The sequence below is a fragment of the Scleropages formosus genome, chromosome 10 (assembly GCF_900964775.1).
Source record: "Scleropages formosus chromosome 10, fSclFor1.1, whole genome shotgun sequence".
Lineage (NCBI taxonomy): Eukaryota > Metazoa > Chordata > Actinopteri > Osteoglossiformes > Osteoglossidae > Scleropages > Scleropages formosus.
The window spans coordinates 16,021,813-16,043,274 of NC_041815.1; the positions used below are offsets into that span (position 1 = coordinate 16,021,813).

At 42.6% G+C, this 21,462-nt stretch overlaps 1 protein-coding gene across 3 annotated transcripts; it reads left to right on the top strand.

Moving 5' to 3' along the window:
- The first annotated feature begins 1,429 nt into the window (after positions 1–1,429).
- snx19b (sorting nexin 19b) lies at positions 1,430–19,938 on the top strand. 3 transcript variants are annotated; one of them, XM_018742937.1, is made up of 12 exons: positions 1,430–1,545; positions 2,028–3,714; positions 3,956–4,094; positions 4,200–4,300; positions 4,493–4,612; positions 5,497–5,621; positions 6,647–6,740; positions 6,866–7,046; positions 7,746–7,875; positions 17,052–17,236; positions 18,041–18,128; positions 18,934–19,938. In XM_018742937.1, exons 2-12 carry the CDS (start codon positions 2,050–2,052, stop codon positions 19,055–19,057), a joined length of 2,952 nt encoding a protein of 983 aa, XP_018598453.1. In that variant the 5' UTR covers positions 1,430–1,545; positions 2,028–2,049; the 3' UTR covers positions 19,058–19,938. The 3 variants fall into 3 exon arrangements, with proteins under 3 accessions (XP_018598453.1, XP_018598454.1, XP_018598455.1); XM_018742938.1 differs by having other exon boundaries at positions 2,034–3,714; XM_018742939.1 differs by having other exon boundaries at positions 18,984–19,021.
- The last annotated feature ends 1,524 nt before the right edge of the window (positions 19,939–21,462 follow it).

Genomic DNA, 21,462 nt, shown 5'->3' on the forward strand with positions numbered 1-21,462 from the left:
GATGCATCCAGGTGCTTTGAAATTTGTGTGAAATAAAAGTTTGTTTAGAGCAGGTAGTCCTCACTTACCGCATTTCTGACGCACAACAACCTGTACTTACGTTGGCCGTCCATCAACCTTATTATGTTGTTTCCGAGTCCTGACGTTCGGTCATAATATCTAATGCGGGTAGCTGTGGTTCACAAGGCACCGCGTTTCTGATCGACTCACTGTGTCGATCAGCGACCGCGTTTTATTCACAGAATTTTTCGTTTTTCGTTTATGATTCCATTGAAGTTACTGTTTTTTCAATGGCTCGGAAGCCCTAACATGAGTATTCTGGTAGTGATGGAGGTAGCAGGGAGGCAACCCCAACTCATAGCAACCAAGTGCATGGTTTACAAGGGAGGAGCGGGGGTTCTTCTATGCCTTTGCACTGTGCAGACATGAGGAAAAACATGCAAACTCTGCTCAAGCTGAGCAGGACTCAAACCCCACACTCACCAACCTGCTCAGTAGCTGTGAAACAGCAGCTTTACGCACTGTGGCAATTCTAGTGGTACGTAAAAAAAGAAAGGAAGCAGATTTAGAAATGAAAGTGAAAGTCATAGAGCAGCATGAAAATATAATTCTAATACTACAAAACTACTATTACTATATAATGAACTGCTTTTAGTATCACTATTATTACTGTTATTCTGTATCTGTGTACTGTTTTCATGTATTCAGTTGTAAGACACTTTGGATAAAAGTGTCAGGTAAGTGTTTATATATCTTTATGGTTCATATCATACAGTGTACAAGAGTTTCCCATTCAAGAGAGGCTGTCGGATCAGAATCCTGCGTGTGCGGATCCCCCGTATTCCACCTGATACCAGATACAGAATACTGTATTGCTACTGTCAACCTCTGTGTTACTTGTTATCATTCTTTTTTATGTTTCACAATTTAGATTTTTGCACGTGTGTTCGTTTACTTTGTGTTTTTTTTATTATATTTCAAGCAGGAGTGAATGTTAGAAGAAGCTATTATAATCATACTTTATTGGTCCTCGGAAATTCACCCAGTCAGCCGCTGCGACCACGCCAAACACGTTTTGGGAGTGTGGGAGGAAACCAGAGCACTGTACCTGGGGAGAAAATGCAAACTCCACATGGGCCGAGCAAAGATTGAAATGCGTTCTCTCACACCGACCAGGTGCTGTGACACCATTATTATTATTATTATTATTATTATTATTGATAATCCGTGTTTTTGTGGACACCGCTCCAATAGAGCCACAGGATGGAATTTAAGACTTCGAGAAACCGGTTGAAAAGCGCTACTATACATCCCCACCAGCAGAGGGCGCGCCTGCCGACACGAGACGGTAGCCGAAGGAAGCAGGAGCGCGCAGGTACGGGCGGAAGCGGGAAACGTTCCGGTTGTCGGACAGGAAGTAAATAACCTGCGGCTCTAAGAAGCGGTTACGATGTGCGGTGCGGGTCGGTGGGCGCTTCTCGTGGGTGTCACACGGTTCGCTCGTTCTTTCGTATTCGCTGAAGTGACTGTCTGCGCGTGAATAAGGTGGGCTGTGGCGTTTTAATGAGAATTAGCCCTGACTGAGGCGCTTTTTTGAGGTTCATAAGCTCGACTCCGTTTTCTATTATTTCTGCGAGTTGCCACAAACAAACATGCTTTTTTTTTTCTACGATTAATTCGAAATATATTATAATTTAGGAGAGAAAAATAAATTTGATCTGTAGCTAGAGACGTGAAATCCTGTCAAGTAATTCATTGTGTTTCTCTGCCTGGTGGCGGGGTTGCGGTTGGGTCTCTGCTAGTGCAGATACTCTGCGCCCTTCGGCTTCGTGCTCCTCCTTTCGTTTGACATTCTCACCACAAATGACTCGTAACAGAAATGTTAAACACTCAACATGATCATCATGTCGGGGAATTACCTAAAAACACAATTAGAGAGAGTAGTGTAATAGCATCCTGTGTCAGGAAGAGACAGTGACAGTACTGGGTTGTCTTGTGTGACCAGCTGCCTCATCTTGTGTTTCCAGTTTCAGGTCCATGTGAGCAGCTATGCAGCGTCCGGAGGCGCTGCACCCCTCTTCATGGGCTTTGTTGGAGTTTTTGGGACAGCGTAGTCTGCTGGGCTTCGGGGTGCTCCTTGTCTGGATGGTCCTCTTCCATATGCTGGTCAATGTGTGGCTGCTGTGTGTCTTCACCAGCCTGCTCGTAGTGCTTGGCAGCTGGCTGGGCTCCCAGGCTGTCCTGGATTCTGGCAGCATTGTCCACCTGGAGCGCTTCATTCCTCTGGAGAGACTTCCAGAATCCCCTGAATCCGAGTGTCAGCTAGATAGGGAGATCCAGAGCACTGTGCACAAGATCATCCGTGACTTTGTGTCCTCCTGGTACCGCACGGTGTCCACGGAGCCGGAGTTTGAGCTTCAGGTGGAAAGTGCCATGTTAGCTATGGCGATGGAGCTGAAGCGACGGGCAAAGAGGGTGGACCGCAGAGCTCTGACCCGGCGGGTGCTCGACTTGTGTGGCTCTCATCTGCGAAGTTACAAGAAGGCAAAACAGTTGATGGTGGAGGAAAAGGAGCCCAATGCAGATAACAGCCTCTGGGGGCTCTACTGCCAAGCAGGTTCTCCTCATCCAGCTCTGAAGAGCTCTGCCTTGGAGGTGAACTATACCCGGGCCATCGTGGACCTGCTGCTGCACGTGCTCGTCCCTGCACCTCACTTGGAGACCCGCACAGGCAGGTTTGTGGTTGGGGAGCTCATCACCTGCAACGTTCTTCTGCCCCTCATCGGCAAGCTGTCCGAACCCGACTGGCTGAATGTATTGATTGTTGACATTTTTACAAAGTCTGGTCAGCAGGCTTCAGAGGAAGTGCAGCCTACCAACACCCTGCCCACTCCTCCCTTGTTGCCTCCGCAACACACGCTGCAGCAGAACCTTGAGGTGCCATCCACGTTAACATTGAGCATCCCTTTGGAAACCCCTATTGTGACAGAGCCTCCAACACCTGAGCTGGCTGCTTATGACATCACTGACTCTGAGGAGCTGTACTCTCAGCAGGTCGTGGAAGAGGAGGAGACTGGACCTGATGTAGGAACAAAGCTGTTTGTTGCTGGAAAGCCTAGCGTCAGCCCCATGGAGTACCTAAGGCCAGGCAAATTCAACCCTTTCTACCAGGAAGCCGATTCTGACCTGGAGTCCCCACTCTCAGACTTCAAGAAGAGTTCCATGGAATCCCTGGTTTTAATAGGTGATGAGATGTTATCAGACAGACTTCCTGAGTGTGCCACACCCACAGATGCCTACAGTGTTATGGATCCAGAGGATGAGCTGCAGGCAAGTGCAGGTTTGGGAGAGGGCTCTTGTCCAAGAGTGCTGATCCCTGAGCAACCAGACCGTCCCAACACTCTGACGGACCTTGCAGACACAAGGCTGAGTGGGAATGGTGCGGTTCAAGGTGTGTTGTCAGAACCAGAGAAAGAGCCGTCGGGTGTCACTTTTGCTCCCAAGAGTAACTCCAGCGAGCTTCGTGTGCCGACACCCACTCTGCAGATGTGCTCGCCTACGACTGTTGTGGCACCACTATCGCCGTTCAGCTTTGAACCCCCCAGCAGCCCCGAGGGCCCTGTTATAATCCAGAATCTTCGCATCTCTGGAACCATCACAGCTAAGGAACACAGAGGCACAGGCTCCCACCCCTACACCCTCTACACCATCAAGGTGAGCTTACATCCACTCTTACATTGCGATACAGGTGGTTTTTGCATGCTGCTCACTAAGATAATGTACCAGTACCATTATTCATGTTCTAACTGCTTAATGTACTCTAAAGGCTAACTGCCAAAGAGATCATGGGTTTGGCTGTGAATCCTTGCTAAACTATGGGTGTAATGTAATGAGCTTTGCTGAGGTCATAGTTTTGCTTTCTTGTAAAGCGTGTGTGTATGTGTGTACTGTGTAGTATGAAACTGCAGTGGATTCAGAAAACCCAGATGTTCCCCAGTCAGTGGCCTACCACATGGTGAATCGGCGGTACAGTGAGTTCCTCAACCTGCAGACACGATTGGAGGAGAAACCAGAGCTCCGGAAAATTCTGAAAAGTATGATCACAGGAAAGGATAAGAAAACATTCCATACATAGAACATATGGGATTTGCGGATTATGTTGTTGGTACTCATGGGCTCCTTTTGTTGGTTGAGTCTAGATGTGAAAGGACCAAAAAAGATATTTCCAGATCTTCCATTTGGGAACATGGACAGTGACAAGGTGGAGGCCAGAAAGGGACTGCTTGAAACCTTTCTCAAGGTAACATATTAGTATCTTTAACAGTCTGCTCCTGAATTTTGGGAATACCTTAAACTGCACAGGGTCTAGTGCTGAGTGTATTTTGATTGATTGATTTTATTCAGATCCTGTGGTGGTGAATTACTCTTTCACCCTAATGACTGGTGTCTGGTTTCTTCAGCCAAGCTGTGATTTGTTTCTCCTTTATTTTAGCAACTTTGTGCTATTCCTGAAACTGCCAACAGTGAGGAGATGCAGGAGTTCCTGGCTCTCAATACTGATGCACGGATTGCGTTTGTGAAGAAGCCTTTCATTGTGGCACGGATAGACAAGGTGGTTTTAATGTGTTACTTCTGATACTGTATCCATTTTAAATTTGATATTAGTATGCTGTTTACATTTTTCAGTGGCTGTTGAACAGTGCAGGTACACTTGTTCCTCAAGTTGTCAATACAGTTGAGATCATTTGAAGTATGTTTGTGAATCAAAGGTCAATTTTACCACAACTTCGGAGTCAACAAAAGCTTAGTAATACTGATTTCCCTTGATTCATTCACTGATTAGAATTATTTTATTAACTTCAAAAACATTTAAGTAACTTTAAAATTTCTAAAAATTAAAAAAAATAAACTGCCAAATCTACAACACCATCATTAATCCTGATCTGCAGTGTTCCTTAGCTTCTTGTCACTTTCAACTTACTTTATTTCCTGCACAATCAAATGGTTAATAATATTCATGTCTAACTTTAATATTGCTAACATCAGACTACATTGATTTTAAAACTAGTTTAAAATGACTGGAAATAAAATTAATCTTCTCCGCAAGCTTAGATTTGTTCCATGAACATGTGCCTAGTTTATGATCACAGACTCTCAAATGCCATATGTAAACTGCAAACACTGTGGGAGCAAGTTGAACAAATGTGGTCCCGCATTGTTTTGGTGCGTTTTAGTGCCAAGTAATGACAAGGCATTCAAACACAGGTCTGTTACAAAGAGAAAGTTTTTCTAAAATGTTGAAGTGAAGAAAATGTAGTTAAAAATAATCTGGAAAATGTGGGTGTATGTGTTTTTGGAAATTTACAATTCAAACATTTTTGACATGAGGAGCTGGTGCATGTGGTGAACACTACATATAGTGACCCCTTTGGTGCTTTTTTTTTCACAATCCTGAGTTCCCTTGCTGCCTGTGTGTGTGTGTCCGTGTCCATACAGATTGTGGTGAACGCCATTGTGGACACCCTGAAAACAGCATTCCCTCGCTCTGAGCCGCAGAGTCCCACTGAGGATGTGGACACTGAGCCTGATGGGAAGGCCCCGTCTGACACTAAGAAAACAAAGTTTGTTTCCCTCCTCTGCCCCTGTTGTGCTGTGGTTCAGGTTTCTTAGTTCCCTTAAACCCAGCTAATATTCTGAAACAGTTGTTTGGGTACCATTATACTCGTATTCCTGTTTATTCCCTGGGAGACATATAGGCGTCAAATTATATCACCATTACATTTTTTATACAGTTGTAATCAAAGCACTGAACTTTGTCCGGAAGTACCACTCATGCTATTCACTGAGTGCCACGGGGCAGTTGGTAGTGTAGTTGTTAGAACTGTTACCTTTGGACCAAAAGGTTGCAGGTTTGAATCCCACCTCCAGCTGTAGCACCCCAGCTGTATAAAATGGTAAATAATGGGAAGTAGCTTAATATTGTAATTTGCTTTGGAGAAAAGCATCAGCTAAATGAATAAATTTAAATGTAAATGAAGTGAGGCTGTCAGTCATCTGAGGCTTCTGGTATTGCTCAGAGTAGAATTTTTAACAAAATTTTGGTTCAGTGTTGCTTTCCCTTTTCATATTTACTTTTGTCTTCATATTTGTATCATTTTTGTCTGTGTACAACAAATTCAGTGTAACTCAAACTATTAAAAAACCCAAGATAGGAGAAAGTATCTTACTTTATTTGCTGGAGGGAGAGTCCCTATCATCTGTGTCAGAGTCCAGGGAGTCTCCCCAGACAACAAATATTCATGGTTTATATAGCATATTCAGTGTGGGATCAATGTGTGATCACTTCCTGCAAAACATATCATTGGTTACATACTTGTTTACCATACACATGATTTCGTTATACCCCAATGCTGGGTAGAATAGTCGACCGCCCTTTGGGTGGAACAACTGGTTCTGCCTTTGAACAACTTATTCGGCTTTTATCTTACCCTTCTGGTTCCGCAAGGCAAGAAAACAGGCATATCCAAAATTTGCATTTTTGGCAGTTTCAGCAAAACTCCCACCCTAAGCTTGTGCAGCTGTTGTCCGCATGCAGTGACCTATAAAATCACTTTTTCTCTCACACCTGTTTCCATCTCTTATGTAGGTCTCGACTTAGGTTCTCCAGTAAAATTGCCCCAGTCCTCAATGTGATTGACATGCAGCCCAAGGTGCTCTACTGCTTTGATGAGAGGAGCACTGTGAGTATGCCATTGCTGCTCCCTGGTGCCTGTTTCCTCTGCAGTAGAGTGTTTTGTGAAGAGTGGACAGTGGTTGTGAGAAACTAAAGGAAGTGTCTGTCTCTGTCCCTGTCTTGTTGATGCAGGTGTTCAGTGGCCTCTCGCTTGCCGGCCTGGAAGCTTTCATCACCGAGCAGGAGCGACTGGTGGGCAAGGTGCCGGTTCTGCTGCGGGAAGCTGAGGGGGAGAAGGATGTCTGCCTGGCAAACAGTGATGTCTGGCAAAGGCCAGGGAAACAACACCATGGGGTAGCATGCCATGAAGCATGTAAGGAAACAGTCTGATGCAGTCTCTATAGTACATCAACTGATGTAATGATTCTTGTGAAGGTGCTTCACATAAATGTTTGATTTAATAAACTTTGAGGAAAAAACAGGACCGTGGACTAGGTTTCTATCCCACCCAGTGGGACTAGGCCTCTACAGTTCTGTTGATACTTTAAGGCTTATGACTTGGCTATATCTATAAAAACCTATAACAATAGTTTATAGTAGTTTATAAAAAAGATTTTCATCTTTTCACTGATATTTAGTTTTATTATTATGATACTCAAATTCTCTTACTACAGTTTGCATAACAGAAATGGCCATAGATTTGACTAGTTTACAGTTTTGACACTAGAGGGCAGTGTTGTAGTATGTTTTAATTGCTTAGGAGGCGGTATTACAAGGACCTTTTGCTTGCTAGAAAAAGATGGTTACCCTCATTGAAATTGAAGTGTTAACTATGACATATTTCTTAGTGCTCTAGTAAATGTGCTTCTGATATTAGTGATGCACATGTGTTTAGCACACGCACTGTCCAGTGTGTTGCTTTGCGCCTGGTCACAGTCAACCAGGGTGACTCACCAACATGTCTATGGTCACAGCAGTCCACTGTCTCAGTACATTTCTGCAATAATAGTTTTTTATAGTATAGTTCAGAGGTCATTCCAGTCTATTATGACAAGTCACTGTTTTGTCACAGCTGCAGAGATGGCCCTGGCAGATGTGGCCCTTGACATCTTGTGTCTGCTGATGAGAGACCAGTGGAGCTGGCTGTGCACAGAAAACATCCAGAGGACCATCAGACTGATGTTTGGGACACTCATAGACAGGTAGCTGTTTGGCCAGTTTCTGTGAAACATGGCTGTGTGTCCAGCCACTTCTTTTCTGCTGCATCTGCTTGTCTGCCAGGCATAATACTAGAAACTGAATCATTAATGTGTGTGTGTTTTACATACCTGTTGGGATGATGTTACTTTAAGAATCTGCTTTCCTGTTTAACTGATAACTACTAACATAGTCTAATCTTGGTTGAAATAGGTGATTTGTACATTTACATTAATTCATTTAGCTGATGCTTTTTTTCCCCAAAGTGACTTACAGTGTTAATCTACTTACAATTATTTACCCATTTGTACAGCTGGGTAATGTTACTGGAGCAGTTTAGGGTAATTACCTTTCTCAAGGGTATTACAGCTGGAGGTGGGATTCAAACTTGCAACCTTTGTGTACCTATTGACAACAATACCAGCTGTCCCAAAAAAGTTTTTAGATGTTTCAAAGTGCCTGAAGAGGCTTTGCATTTAAAGCACAGCTGGGTATTTTTTTACCGGAACAGTTTAGGGTAAGTACCTTGCTTAAAGGTACTGCAGCATTCGGTGAGAACTAAATCGGCAACCTTCGCATCTAATGGTAGCAGCGGTGACCACTATGCTTTCAGCCGACCCTTTGTAGGTGTGTAATGTTTTTGATAATTGGTTTAGAGGCCCAATGGACATGAACAGGTTCTCTATCAAACTTTGTGCATTGAACTGAAAAATTCAAAATGCAGGTTTGCCAAACTAAGACTCCCAAGTTTGGGAAAGGAATGGATCTGTGAGCTGTGCCAAAATTTCTAGTGATTCTGATATGTGCCCTAAGCACTCTTTTAAATAGATTGTAAAAGATTGCATTTTAAAAAAAGATTCTCATTCTAAGAGTTGTTTACCTTTTCAAGGCTACAGACCCTTTTAAGAATATAATGAAAGGATGTCATTATAGAAAAATGTCCAGAAATGGAGAACATTGTACACAGTTTATTGCACTGAAAATATATTGCCTTCATATAGAATTATGCCACATATGGCAATTTTCCAGTATTATTTTTCTTATTTTTAACTTTTATTTTGCTGTACAGCTATTTTCAAAACAAGTCTGTGCTTCAGACCCCTTGAATCTCATCCACAGATCCCCAAGGGGTCAGTGAGCCCCAAGTTAAGAACCTCTGCTCAAAGTGCTTTGGACTGGATGTTTTAATTGACTGTATAATGTAGCACTTTGCACTTATGTTCCAGTGCATGGGTTTAATCAGCCATGAACAGCATGCGGTGGTGCGGTAATAATACACAGAGAGCCAAGAACAGTTCTTGCACGCATAACTGAATTTGGCTCGATGAGAACTGTAGACATAATCTTTCTTAATCTGAGTTTTTATAAATGTTCACAGTTCAGAAAAAGTAGTATAATCCAACACCACAATTTATATCAAGTAAATGTGTAAAAAAAAAAAAGTGATACAACAGGCCTTGGCATGTCTTTGTCCAGTTATTCAGAGTACATGCAGCATGGTGGCAAAACTGGCTTATTGTACCAGGCTGTTGGTACATGGCTGTCATAGCCTTATTTTGCTGGGCTATGGCTGTTTGACCAAGATAAAAGGATTTAATTTTTTTAAGCCCTTTTTTTTTTTTAACATTACTTTGATATAGCAGATATCAGTACTCTCACAGAAATTGCATCTCTAATCTAGTTTGATTTAAGGTTTTATTTAACACTAGTAATTACAGCAACTTTTATTACTGAAGTAACCTCAGCATGCACTTGTACATTTCAAATACTGAACGTGTGCTTTCAAAGACTGTCTGGTGCTCTACAAGCTCTTGTTGAGTAGGGTTTGCATATAGGTTGTTTTAACATATTTAATTTCATGTGAGCACTAGACACTTGCTTTCTCTCAAAAATAAAATGGTTAATGGTTTTAGTGGTTTTCAAATATGGGTCTCCTAACAAAAATTGTGTCTTAAAGGGTATCCATACATTGACAGCTTTTCTGAGTTTTTGTCATGTAAAGTCTTTTGCTCTTTTGTGCTTTCTCTCCTGGGTAAAAAAGAGGTTCTCTTCATGTTTGTCATTTTTGCCTCTCAGGGGCAAAATCCTTGGTGCCACTGCAGGTCTTACTGTAACATCTATGGGAGTGTAAGTGAATTTACCACATAGACCACAACTGCAAAAAAGGCTTCAGGTCACTGACTTTCCTTTGCTCTCAGGTTGGAAGAAGTTTTACATCTGGACTTCTTTCAACTTTTGGGGAAAGAACTGGCTCTGGTCTGCACAAATTCTCGAAGGCGTCTTTGTATTCACCCTAGGCTGTTCGTCTGTCCTGGGTCCAGGTACTCGGTGCACAACAGCGATCAAAAGTAATTTTCTCTACTAATCTGCACATCTGATTCTTATTGATAAAAGTTAATAATAAAGAATAATACAATAAAACTGAAGAACATAGCATTAGAGATGAATATTTCTGAATGGTTCTGGGTTTGGATAAATTCAGAATTTTATTACATGATTACGATACATTAAGCAGTGTGTTTTGCATGAATTCTCACTAACAGTCCTTTGATTGGATTTTAACAGTTTTCTCTTGCATGTTAATCCCAGTGATATTTGCACACAAAAAATTTTAATGGCCAAAACCAATCCCACTACCTACGCAACATAATCTACTGATTTTCTTGAGTCACGCAATGGGATCAGTGAAAGAGGAGTAAGTTGAAATGTACCATTTATGCCTGAGGTCTGATTTCGCTACAGATTCAGTTTCGCTATAAACTATATTTACCTGTACTGTTCAGTTTTGGCCTTTATCCTCTTCGCCTGCTGACATACCTACGGAGATCTGCAAAACTCTGATGCTTGAACTGACATAGATATGTTCACTTCACAGGGTATGTTATACCCCTCCAATGGGCATGAGAGTCAGAACAATTCGTGTGTGTGTGTGTGTGTGTGTGTGTGTGTGTGTGTGTGTGTGTGTGTGTGTGTGTGTGTGTGTGTGTGTGTGTGTGTGTGTGTGTGTGTGTGTGTGTGTGAGAGAGATATTACCGGGGTGTGCTCCTATGATAAACACAAAGTCTTTGTTTAATACACTGGGCTCCTGCCCTTTTTAGCACTCGCTATATCCTTTTATTTCCTTACCTGGATCATCATAATGGCTTAAAAGATTTTCTCTGCCCCCCAAAACAAAGAGCTTATCCCTGCCTAGACCTGTGGTTTTCTTAAAAGTTGTGAAGTAATTTTTAGTTTGTACAGATTTAGCTTTAGCTGGGAACCATGTGGTTTGTCAGTCCACTGAGAGTCTTTGACTGAAAATGGTAATGTTCAGCTAAAAGTAGAGGGCAAGGGGGTGGGGATTTGGTCAGCTGTTAGCATATGTTGAGATTTAGGCCAGAGAGATTTTCATATAATTTACCAGGTTGAGATTTTTTGTTTGTACTGGCTTTATTGTTTGCTTATTTTTTTATCTCCTGTGACTCTGAGCTCAATAAGAAAAACAGCAGTAGGTTTGTTTTTAACTGGGACACTGAGTGTCTACACTAATTTGAGTCTGAGTATGGTTGTTCATTTTACAAAAGTAGATGTGCTTGATATTTGGCTTTAACTTTTTATGCGTTTCATGAGCTTATTGTGTGGCAGAAGCAACCACGGAAACATACAATGAGTTGTATAACAAACTCTAAATGGCCTATTCCTAATGTATACAATTTTTACTGTTACTGTGCAGAGAGGGGAAAACCTTATATTAGGCAGAATTACAAACTGAAAACAGACAGTATGACTTACATAATGCTGACAGCTGACTTACAGAAGTTGAGTGTGTTTTGTGGTACAAGCACCTGTGAGTAAGAGTAACTGTTGGTCAAGAGCTTCAGCAATTTTGATGTTTATAGATATTTGGAGGTTGTAATAGTTAGGTCTTGTCCTTCTAGTGTTGCTGTTTTACGTGAGTGTTGGGACATCTCCTAAGGGGTTAATCGAGTCTTCTCAGTCTGCAGCTGCTTGACATAGGATTTTGATATGTGTGTTGCTTGTTGTGATCACGCACTGGACTTTCATGAGGTAGCTGATGATGTGTTCTGAAGCGCTAACTGGGAGTGTGTGTGAACATTGAGCACTCACTGCTGACTTCTTGTGATATTGCTGTCCCTGGAGGCCTCAGTAGAGGTGACAGTGTTGCTCACTTAGGGACAGCTGTGGATGTCCATGATCAGAGCCATCACAGCGCTAAAAGGTAAATCTTCGAAGGGCTGCCTGAGATGGGTGTGAATTTTACTTGAGTGGTAGTCCGTGTTATTTCATAACAGGATTGGCAAATTGGCATTTAAATACACACTTTGTGTTCTTGCACTCTAAACAGTCACACTCCTGCATCTGGTAAATGGATGCTTATGTCCTGGTTTGTGGATTCACTCCTGATGTACCAGACAAAGCTGTTTACTGTCTGAGTAATCGAAAGAGCGAAGAACTGAATCTGAGAAACGTTCAACCCAAAGGCCCCCCCGTCCCAAATAGCCCCAAGGGCTTTTCGGAAAAGTATTTCTCTCTATTAAATTTCCCACACCTCGTCTACACACCTATCATGTCAGTGTCAGTAGGTTGGCAGACAGCTCTTACTATGTAACCCAGTATACAAAGCAACAACAAAATATAGTTGTTCCCAAGAATAGGTGACCATTAAGTCGAGCTATAATAGCATTTACCCCTTACACCTCCATAGGATGGCCTGCTGGGTGTCTGCCATGTGATTTCCCGCTCTGGGGAACGTTGCTCCTCTAAAAGTGGCTTGATGGCACCTGCCGTTGGGTATTTTTAACACTACGGTTAATGCTAAGATTAACAGCACTCGTCCTTGTTCACCTCAGCAAACAATGCTGTCCGTGACAAGGCTTGCTCTGGTTTGAGCCAGGCACTGCGGTAGAGCTGGTGCCCTGAGTTGTATTCCTGAATGCCAGTGTTTTTATTTGTGCTTTTCAGATTCTTTTTAATGATAATGTAAACATCAGAGTAAGGGGCTTATCAGTCAGTTGGCATTAATGGCTATGAGAGCATTGAACTACAGTGGGTATTGTACTGTGGACGTGCTTTTCGGCACACAAAAAGTTGTGGGTGCACCCCTTGTGTTATGCGTTAGGTCAGCGTCTGCATCATCAGTAAAATTAATGCTCACCACAAGATGGCAGTGTGGACTGAGGGGGAAAAAATTCTGGGGTCCCTCTCAATATGTTTAATTTTTGTTTATTTACAGCACGTTGCTGGTACAGGATACCCAGTGATTTATAATGTCTAACCTGATTGCAGTCAAAGGTCATTTTCTGTTCCTTTTTTGCTTTATGTGTACAGGAAATAAATGCCTGTATTTGAAGGTTAGGTACATTCTTACTGAGGAGCAGTGATTACCCTTCGCAGACCTTCTCCCAGCCAGCACACATTGGTAAACTTAGAAGTCACTAAACGTGGTTTCTTATGAGGTTGAAACGTCCCTCCGTTGTTACGTGCCCGCCAGCATGTCCTGAATCACGCACGATCCTATTACACGGCCCCCCTCTCCTACCCCCAACCCCCATACCTCGTTTTGGCTTTTCCACCACCCCTTGTCTGGCCAGTTCAATGCACCTGCCCTGCCGGTGGGGTTGGGGGCCCAGGAGGTTCATAACGTCTCCCTGCAAGGCCCTTTTATGGGGAGTGGTGGGCCCCAGTGTGAGGCTGGACTTCCCCGCTGAACTAAAGCCATCCTACACAATGGACCCACAGACCCCCATGGTTCTCTCGCATTGTCCCTCCATGCCCCTGCCTCCACGTCACATGGAAACTTCTGAGTGTTTAATTACTTTGGGCTGGGCTGAGTGGTGGTGGGCTGCGTGGGGTGGAGGGAGTTGAGGAGACCTCCAGTGAGTGTGAAAGTGACTTCTTCTACTTTCACACAGCCTGGATGAGGAGACTGGGAAAGGTGTGCTTTTTGCAACTCGTGCCTCTTCCTCCGGTTCTCTTCAATGATGCCAAACCCAGGGACACTTGGACCTTTGTGAGCCCTCGTCATTAACCTTGAGTCCTGATCAGAGCCAGAGTCCTACAGAACTGCACACTGAATTCTCAGTTCAAGTGTGCTGTTTCGTTTTTTGCTTGTGATAGATTGCATCAGCAGAGTGAGTTTTGCATGCAAGATGTTACATTGCAGTCAAACCAAATTTGCACGCTCTTGTTCATTGGCATAGCTTCTGAACGATGCTTTGGCTGCACCCTACCCCTTTTAAAGCAGGGGTGGGTTCATCTATAGGGCTCCCTCATGTTGGCTGTGCTGTTCTCCATCCTACTCTTTGCAAGTAGCCATCTTGATATCAGTTATAGCCCTGGCTAAAGTGAGTGAGCTGTTCTCCTTCTATTCTTCACTTTTTCCAGGCAAATCTTAGATGCCATTTAGGGCCATGTATAACTGTAATATAGGTGCTGTGATTTGTTTTGGTGCTGCAGAAGACATCTGGGACCCTGTTAAAGTTTGAGACAGCTTGTTTGAACTTAGTTGCGGGTAATGTTTTGGTAGTAGCCATTTGTTTCCAGAATTGAGTTCCTTTGTGCTAATTCACTGCCTGTGTTTGGCACATAAGGTGGCATCAGAGGTGGAGGAATAAGCCTTACTATTGGCCTACTACTACCTTGCCTTTTCCATCATTACCTCATCAGCCTTGACACCCAGTGGTTCTTAACTCTGTCTGTTTCCCTCCTGTGTCTGGCATTAATGCGGGATGCTTCCTGCTGGACCTCTGCTGCCTGAAGCAGCTATAGAAATGGGGCAACCTTGAGACAAAACTGAGGTCATAGTTCAAATGAAATCAAGCTGGCGATGCAAACTGCTGATGTGTTTGTGTGTGGGTGTGTGCACATGTCCTTTGTGTGTACAGTACTGTGCCAAAGTGGTGAATTCAAGAGCTTGTCTACTGTTGGAATGTGGTGTTGAAGGGATGCACGTCACTGCCCATCTGTAGAGTTTTAACAACGACCAAAATAAATGACATGGAATTCAGGTACTCTGTGAAGTGTCAGCCCTTTTCCTACACGTGAAATCTTATTTCTACCACACCTGTCAGCGTACTTTTAAACGCAGTGGTGAATGTAGGTTTCACACTTCTGTTTCCTACGTATGACATTGTAACTGGTATTAGTTTTGAACTTACCTGCAGAATCTGATCATTGGAATGATCTACCAGCGTTTGCTCTGTGAGAATTCATTCCTGAATATCCCACATCATTTCTTCCAATAATGATGTGATCTCTCCTGGCAGCCTTTGTGGATATTGCCATGTCATTATGTAATGGTCTGGACTGCTGTTCTGCTCCAGAACATCGGAGGAGTACCCTGGGATAGGTCCAGTTTAGTCCAAAGCTGACTACCTTGCACCGCATACAACAGAAAATTAAGGCATCAGTTTTCTGTGACACAACTGTATGTGACTGTCAGACACGGTAATGTTTGCCAAAGTTTGAATGTGACTGATGCATTCCCTTTTTTTTTTTTTTGTGAAATCGGGTGTATTATGCAACAACATCTGTAAGATATTTTAATGTTTTAGTGTAATATTCTCTGGTTTGGTCTCTTCTCTGCCAAATAGAACGGTGCTTGTAAAATCTTATATGAGCCTGGTTTTTAGTCTTAGCACTTTGGGAAGCCTAGAATGTGTCCACACAGATGGTGCAAACCATTGGCCCTGCTGATTTATGAGACAAGCACTATGTCAGGCTGTTTGTTCTGTTATTTTGGATTCTGGAAAATGTCTTTAAGTTTGGCTGTTGAATATGAACTTGTTCGCTCGCACGGCTACAAGTGTCCAGTTTTGTCGGCTGAGCTCCACTGTGATGGTGTGTTGCTGGGGGCCTCACCTCCATCGATCTTTTCTGTGTTGTGTGTAGATCCTCACAGACAAAATACATCTGCTGTGCTGGTGCAAGAGTCAGCATCCTTCTCAAGAGGGATCCTGGGAGCTGCTTTCCATGCTACATGTTCCAAGATTTAAATGCCAGTGTTGTTGTATGGCTCACTCCGAATACCTTCAGGAGCCATATGGGGTGGAAGGCCACAGGGTATAGAGACCTTGTAACTCTTGTGGTTGCTTTAGTCAAAAGCAAAACCATGTTCATTTTATGTGTAGTGCAAAGACTTCATGGGTAGGACAAAGACTTTGTTCTTTTCAGTTGTAATATGTTGCTGTTAACAATGTCACGTGCGTGATGATATTTGGCTTTAATGTTCTTGTTCACTCCTGACATCCACGGCTTCTGACACTTGCATTGCCTCCTTGATCACGAGATCGGATTCTCCCCAAGACCTACGTTTGAACATCGACTGACTCGCCTGTTTTCGACCATGAGTCTTACCTGGTCCCTTGTGTACTGACAATAAAGATCCCACGATTGGACCCACACAACCACACACCCACACCTCAGTCTCTTGCCTGCTCAGTATGACACAGACGACATTCTGTGAACAGTGTCTCATGTGTGTTACTGTATTTAGTGTTTTTTACCCTCCTAACTATGGCACCAAAGTGTAAATGTGATGGATCCAAGAAAGGGAAAATGATCACGATTTAAACTAAAGTGGAAATAATAAAAGATGAAATGCCAACGAACATTGGAAAAGTGAACATCAGTTTCTTTAATGTTTTTTTTTATACCTCCACACATGCTCTCTCTCTCTATTTTAAATACTGTAGTAACATTTATCTCTTTCTACATCTCTGTATTATAAATACTATAGTTACATTTATTATTGTTATAATTATCATCATTACATTGTATTATTACTGTATTGTTATATTAAAGATGTTTTAATGTATGTGGAAGTGTTTCTTTAATGTTTGTATGCATAGAAGGGTACACTATATACTACATTTACATTTATTCATTTGGCAGACGGTTTTGTCCAAAGCAACGTACACCTCAGCAAAAGTACAATTTATGCATTACTAAGAAAAAAGTTTGACAAACTGATGTCAGACACGAACCTCACTTAACTGATCCAACTTACGAAGAAATCCGACTTAAAGGCAGACTTAGGAACGGAACTTGTTCGTAATCCGGAGACTGCCTGTACCACTCAAGGGTTTCGTTACCATTGTCCCTTTCGAGATGTTGAAAATGAACTGTTTTGGCCCAATTAGTGATGTGCTCAGGGTCCCTCCTGTGTGTTTTGTCTCTTCAGGTGGCTAGATGTGGGAGTGGCCAACTTGACCTGCACACAGTACTGGGTGGTCTACCTGCGGGTGCTACAAGAGGCCATCTGGCCCGGCGGCACCCTGCCAGCTCAGCCTCGCCCAGAACGTACCCCCCAGCAAAAGGAGAATACCCACCGGCTTTCCCTGCAGTGCCTTATGAGGCTCATCCCAGGTCAGTGCCTAGCTGGGGACTAATTTCACACAGCACAAGTACAATTTATACATTGACGGTATTAGTGCAGCATTTATTGATGATTACAAATACTCATGTTAAAATGATGGAAACTGAAAATACTGCATATATCCCACTTACGGCTGGTTTGCTCAGGCCTCGGGCTGTTGCATTTCACACTTGTTCTTTGCTCTGTGCTCTATTGCCAGCTTCATCTTTTTGTTCACGTGTTACTGCTTGTATCAAGAGAAGGGAACCAACTGCACTGCTGGCAGAAGAGCCCAGTGTTTGAGAATGAATAGTACCTTACTGACACATTATTTTGGTTAAATGCTTATCTTGAAGGGCTAATGCTGTTTGAAATGACTTGCATGGATTGCATTTCCTTTCTTCACACTGGATCCTAAACATGTAGGTCTTTGCATGTGTAGTAGATGCAACTGCATTATTTATTGGTGAGGTGTTTTTTTTTTTTTTTTTTTTCTTCTTCCCCTTCTTCCCCTCCAAAAAAACATTTACTCTTTCACTTTGACTCCAAAAATTTATGTGTGTGTGTGGGGGGGGGGGTGAGTATTATAAAAAAAACAGACCTTTAGTTGTTTTCTTGAAATTAAGCAGAAAATGACTAAAGGAAAATTATCTGATTGGCCAGCCAGCTGCATACAGATGCTTAACGATAGCGCTTTGCAGCCTCCCATTTGTGGACTGTGTGCTGTCGTCCTTTCCAGTAAAAATGTGGATGTGTCTCAGTGCTTTTGGTGTCGGAATGCAGGCTTCTTTTAAGATGTCACCTGCTTTCCTCAGATCTGGTCTCAGACTTGCTGGGCTATGAGAAGTACCGCATGACCTGGCAGACAGCACTGGAATCCCTTCAGGACCCCCAGATCAACAGGTGAGAAACACACAGCCTCATAGTAATTAACCACACCCTAACTCTCACAATATTTAGTTTACCAAACCTGTAAGAGGTAAACTTTGAGGTGAAGAACATTGATAGGGCCTCTAGCAAGAAGACATAAGAGCTGCTCAGTAGGGGTTCCTTACCATCAAATATCTTTGAAGCATATTCTTGAATCAGTTTGTATTGAACTGAATCAAGAGTGACCTTAACATGAAGCATTGCCAGTACTGGACTATATACATCAGACTGTCCAGTCAGTTTCATTTATCATTTAGTTGATCTGTCTACGCATGTCTTCAGTATTTTTGTGACTGAAACAGTGAGCCATTTATAAGCTGTTTTTGAATGTGATGTTATTGGTTTCAGATCTTGACAGTTTTGCATTAGAACATGAGAAATTCTAGTGAAATATTGTTAACGATTCAGGAACATTTTTGAAAGCATTTACATTTTAATGATTACCCTGTTTTTCATCTTGGCTCAGGAGATGTACTGTCTTGTTTGCGGTAGCTTATAAGAGCAGTTGATGATACTGTTCACACTCTTTACCTGGTGTCTGTTTTCTAGAACCTCATCTCCTGTTACCCATATGCTATAGACTCTGCAAGAATGCAGATCCATTCTACAGATCAGTGCCCAAAAATTGTACCAGAATAGCAGTACACATATTGGAATTTCAGCTAGGACTTTGGGTGTGGATCATTGCGTTTCATAGTGGCCTTTGCCCAGATGGTACCTAATTTAGACAGAGGTCTTCACTGACCTCTCTTCTGACCTCTAACCTTTCTACATGCAGGCACCTGGTGTACTGTGTGTGGGACCTGCTACTGGAATTTCTCATTCCAGAATCCTCCAGTGAGGAATTTCAGAAGTTGCTGCTGTACAGCCTTTCCGGTGTAGCGGAGAAGCCATCGATATGAACGTGTTGGGAGAAAAAATTCCTCTCAGAAGCAATTATACACATGCACATGCGCCTGAGTACACTGTCCACTGGGTGACGATGCCATGGGTGATCGTACTGCTGGAAATCGCAAGGCCAGTGTCCCCACCTTCACCCTCAGCACTTGGAACCCAGGCCCCATGGATCTGGGTCCAATTTAAACTTGACCTTTCTGGGCCTCAAACTGCACAGCACACATCCGCAGCGGCCTTCCTTGCTGGCCACCTGTTTTGTGTTTGAACAGAGCGCCTTGCTGATCCCTGAGAGCCCTTTGTACCGGATCTTAGTTTGTGGGAAAAGACAAAAAACGTTTTGCTAGCCCCCCACCCTGCCTTCCTGAACCCCAAGACGCTGCCTCTCCTGCCTCTCCAAAAGCCAGGCTTAAGGCAAACCAGTATCATATGTATTTAACACTATTGTAATCCATCCTCAGCCTGTCATTTGAGAAATGGAGATTTGCTGGAAAGTGCAACGTCAACATGGTTTAGAGGAGGTGGAAGTGAGTTACTCCCCTTGGATCTTTGCTGGGCTGTATTTGGGTTGTAGATCTTGTGGCCGCCTTACATGTTGTCCTGGTTAGGTGTAATTCCTTGCCTCTTGCTCTTTGATATCCTTTACCTGGCTGCTGCTGGTGCTGCACATGAATTCTGTCCACCTTTCTCTGTGCATTCTCCTGCTGGACTGTGCCAAAGGGGCCTGTGTAAGCCTGTGCTTGTGCTGATGTAGCCTTTATTTGCCCTGTGTGTGAAGCATTACAGTGTTAAATCAGTCATTGGCCCTGATGCTGATAAGGTGAAGGCCTCCGAGTTTGTGTGAGTGTCAGTCCTGAGAATATCTCTTTGTTCCTTTTACGTGGTTTGTATGTGTGGTCTGGTTTTGTACATTCTCCTCTCAGATTACTAAATTTGGTGTTTCCTTAATATATTGACATTTACCTGTAATTTATTACTAGTTTGCTAATGTTAGCTATATGTTTTGTGATTTGTTTGAGTAATTTGGTTACAGTTTTGCAACAGCAGGTGACGTCTCACTTGTTGTTTGAGAAAATACAGAATCACCTGTGTCAGAATATAGGATTGAATATTTGTAATTGAAAACACGTACCTTGAATTGACACAAATTCTATTTTTTGTGAATGACACAAAAAATGGATAAATAATCTTGTAGCGGTTGGACCAACTGTCTTAACACAGATTGTCTTAAGAAATGCTGCTTTATTTATTGCCTTTGGTCAAGGAGTTTCACAAATGAAATGATTATTAGCAGTTCAGGAAGCAATATGATTTCACTCAAAAAAAATTATATATTTGTATGTTATATTTCTTTGTGATCTCTCTACTGATTTGCGTTCTGTTTTGCATAGCATTTTACCACACTGGAAAGAGAAGACAAAAAATGTTTTTTAGGTTTGTGTTTAGAAAGGTATACATATTCATACTCCTTCTGTGAGTGTTGGTATTTCTTTAATGAATCTTTTTATATTTTAATTTTCCACAGCAATTCACAGGGTTTAAGCAGGTGGCTCCATCCATAATGAAGTTTTGATCCTCTTTGTAATACTGAGCTTTCATGAGTCCACAGAGTGCACAGGGATCACTACCCCTTTCCTGCCGTGCTCATTAGGCGATTCTAGCCTCTGTAGGTTGGTCATTGTTTTGTCACCATAGTTACAGATTACAGTTTAAAATGAGAAGGATAAAAGCTTTTTCCTAGGTGATTCCTCCTGTGGTCACTGACCAGCTAGATGCCTCTGTGGGAAACTGCAGGACCAGGGTTGGTAGGAGCGTGCCGAGACTAGAAGACTGTGCAGACTGACATACTGTAAAGTATTTTTTGTTGCAGTTTAACATACCCTTTAAAACACATTTGTTTTCCTGAAGGGTGTTAAATTTACCATTTAGCCTTTAATTACAGATGCTTGGAGTTCTTCTAGTTGGTCTACAGCTGGGGCTACATCCGCATTATTGATGCCGAACCACAAAGCTCCCCAAAGCAAAAAGTACCTGTTTGAGAAACGAGTGCCACTTTCTGTCCGCACACCTGACTGAGAGATTACTCATACTTCAGTCATTACTTGTGTTTTTATAGATGTTAATTAAATGTTGTTTTGGCCAAGTAAAATTGTACTGTACCACATGTACTGTGAAGGTGAGACCACTGATGTTTGATGTACCTTGTCCTAGTTGTCAAAGAGACTAACAAGGGCACTGCCACCTTAGCGCTCTCAATCGTGTGTGCAAAACAATAAAAAGCTGAAAACTCATCACTGTGTTTGATGTATTCTATTACCTATTTCATTGCTGAAACCTGTTTTTACTATAGAGATGAATAAATGTCCTCGTGCATAATTTTACTTGTTTTTGCAAATGTTATATGCAGAAATGA

Excerpts from the sequence above, each read along its gene's own strand:
- snx19b (XM_018742937.1), top strand. The coding sequence starts at position 2,050 with ATGCAGCGTCCGGAGGCGCTGCACCCCTCTTCATGGGCTTTGTTGGAG. Across the intron at positions 6,741-6,865 it reads GCTTTGATGAGAGGAGCACT|GTGTTCAGTGGCCTCTCGCT; the intron begins GTGAGTATGCCA and ends TTGTTGATGCAG. Across the intron at positions 7,047-7,745 it reads GGTAGCATGCCATGAAGCAT|CTGCAGAGATGGCCCTGGCA; the intron begins GTAAGGAAACAG and ends GTTTTGTCACAG.